The 2,500-nt window shown below is 49.0% G+C and overlaps 1 protein-coding gene across 1 annotated transcript in view; it reads right to left on the reverse strand.

Moving 5' to 3' along the window:
- The window catches only part of sls (sallimus), a 137,761-nt gene that overhangs the window by 130,906 nt on the left and 4,355 nt on the right, over window positions 1–2,500 (reverse strand). Inside the window, exons 2-7 of the mRNA XM_086542136.1 lie at window positions 1,636–1,807; window positions 1,391–1,526; window positions 915–1,270; window positions 549–787; window positions 260–419; window positions 1–72 (exon numbers count right to left, since the gene is read on the reverse strand). The exon at window positions 1–72 is cut by the window's left edge and continues 93 nt beyond it. Of these exons, the coding sequence (XP_086398262.1) occupies window positions 1–72; window positions 260–419; window positions 549–787; window positions 915–1,270; window positions 1,391–1,526; window positions 1,636–1,807 (1,135 nt within the window). The remainder of the gene's footprint in view (window positions 73–259; window positions 420–548; window positions 788–914; window positions 1,271–1,390; window positions 1,527–1,635; window positions 1,808–2,500) is intronic.

Raw genomic sequence — 2,500 nt, forward strand, 5'->3', positions numbered from 1 at the left:
ACCTGCCTCGTTAACTAAAACCTTATGGGTGGCATCGTCCGCTACAAGCTGGCCATTGATGTACCAAGTAACCTGTGATGCAATACAGGAAGCAATTGTTAGTGTGCGGTTACGAGTAAAAAATTCTTCATTCCTAAGAATATATTTTCAGTAAATATATGTAGTAAACATAAGCTTTAGCAATGGCGACATATGAATATAACCACATATGTGCGGAATGACGTTCGATTTAAACAAATTCCCTCCACAGCTGCCTTACCTCAGGATAGGGCCTGCCGGAGCAGCGGGCGTCGAAGCGCACCAATTTGCCCTCCTGGACTTCGCGGTCAGCGGGGCCGCGGACGAACTTGGGCTCCAAGGACTTGCCGCTCTCTTCTCCGGTGTCCACCTCCATCTGCTGTTGAGCCTGCTGCTGCTCACTGCGGGATGACGGAAAACCGCATTACGACTGTTCATCTAGCATTATATTCTGCATGGATAAGTTCACATGATAACGAAGTAATAACGAATCGGTTTTCTCTTTTTGAAATCGTGAATATCCAACTTACATCCTTTCAGGACGGATGACCTCAGGGGATGGGGCGCCGTTGGTGATCTCGCCCCGGGGCACCACGGCTAGCTGAGCGGAAGCCACGGTGCACCCAGAGGAGTTCTCGGCCAGCATCGTGTAGTAGCCACTGTCCTGTGAGTTCACCTGCTTCACCACAAGGGTCACCTGGCCGGCGGACTGGGTCATCAGGTATTTATCGCTTTGCTGAAGACCGACGCCGTTCTTAAACCAGATAACCTGAGGAAGAAAAGGGTAATGAAGTCAGCTGGACATTGGCAAGGCGAGTAAATTCATTAATTGATGGAAGTTTACTACTCAGTGCTTCCCATCCCAGCAGCAAGCGTAATACGAAAAGAGGTCGTACCCTGGGAGTCGGGTAGCCGTTGACATTGACGGTGAAGGTGGCGTTGCCTCCGTCGGAGACCTTAGTGGAGCGTGGCTTCTGCTGGAGCTGGGGAGCCTGAGGTGGGCCCTGGATGGCGCCAAGGTCCACCTCCAGCTCTCCAGCCACGGTGACCGTCAGAGAGCGACGGAACTCCACTTCATGAAGCAGTCTGTATTCGAAGGTGTCCACGCGGAATGACTCCATATGTCCATTTTGCACCGACATCATTTGTTGCTGCTGCTGCGAAAATGTTTGCGACATCTGCTGTTGCTGCATCATGGACTTACTTTGTTGCATCTGCATGGACTGACGTTGCTGCTGCATCATGTAGGCCGCTATGGAGGGAAATCAAGTTTTAAGACATTCTATCAAGTCATATTAGGCAAATTTGTTCTCACCGACAACAATGGGGTTTCAGGATACCAATCAGAACATAGGCCTAGCACTGCACTCACCCTCAGGCTGGATATAGACGGTGCAGATGGCCTCGCCGTACTGGTTGGCTGCTGTGCAAGTGTACTCGCCCTCGTCGCCGGGGCCGATAGCGGTGATGTTCAGAGTCACCACACCTGTGTTCTCGTCGTGTGTCACCTGGAAAAGCACATCAAGTTATAGAGCAGGACACTTCATTGCATACACATTTCTTACTCCACGTATGTATATTTCCGAGCGGTTCCGAGCAGAGAGTTGTTCAACATACCTGGTACTTGTTTCCGGACACGATCTGTGCTCCCTTGCGGGTCCAGGTGACAGTGGGCTTGGGGTTGCCCTGGACCTTGCCCTCGAACATGGCATCGCCGCCCTGGGCAAAGCGAGCATTTCGGAAGATCTGCTCGAACACTGGTGGTGACGCCCCGGCTGGCAGACCCACGCTGAGGGAAGAAGGATAGGAGACATGTTACTAACGCACTAATCCAAGGCTCTCGAACGAACAGAAATTTACAGCCACGAAAAAGAGGCGATTGAATAAACCAACGGATTTCCTTATATGATGTGATCATTACTTTAGTTTTCATGAACGGACATCTTTGTCCGCTTTCGCTGACATCCTGTCTGAAACTTCCTAAATGAGATCGGACAAGGGGCGAATGCCAAGGACGTGTCAAAGCAAGACGACAAGGTATGTGCAAATGACAGGACAGTGCGAGATCGCTCTGGCCGTCAAATGTCCGTGTTGGCACTCCTGCCGACCTAAGCGTTTGATCTTTGATATAAACACTCAGCTCGTTCCATTCCTTTAACGCAATGCGATACTCGTGTGTTTCTAAATATCAAATACGAAAAGTCTACATCCAATGAAAGGAATACTCCTATAAAATACATTTACTCTTATTGAAAATATAGGATATCAACGGAGACTTTCTTTTCAATTCATGCAACTAAACTGAAGCACTTGAGCGAAGAACTTACCAGTATGTCATACTGGTAAGCTGTTACCAATCCTCACCTATACTATGGCTGTGTGTGTGTGTGTGTGTGTGTGTGTGTGTGTGTGTGTGTGTGTGTGTGTGTGTGTGTGTGTGTGTGTGTGTGTGTGTGTGTGTATACATACATATATACATATA

This window comes from Penaeus japonicus, unplaced genomic scaffold (assembly GCF_977035675.1).
Source record: "Penaeus japonicus unplaced genomic scaffold, GWHDUDI00000001_assembly GWHDUDI00000012, whole genome shotgun sequence".
In the NCBI taxonomy this organism is placed as follows: Eukaryota; Metazoa; Arthropoda; class Malacostraca; order Decapoda; family Penaeidae; genus Penaeus; species Penaeus japonicus.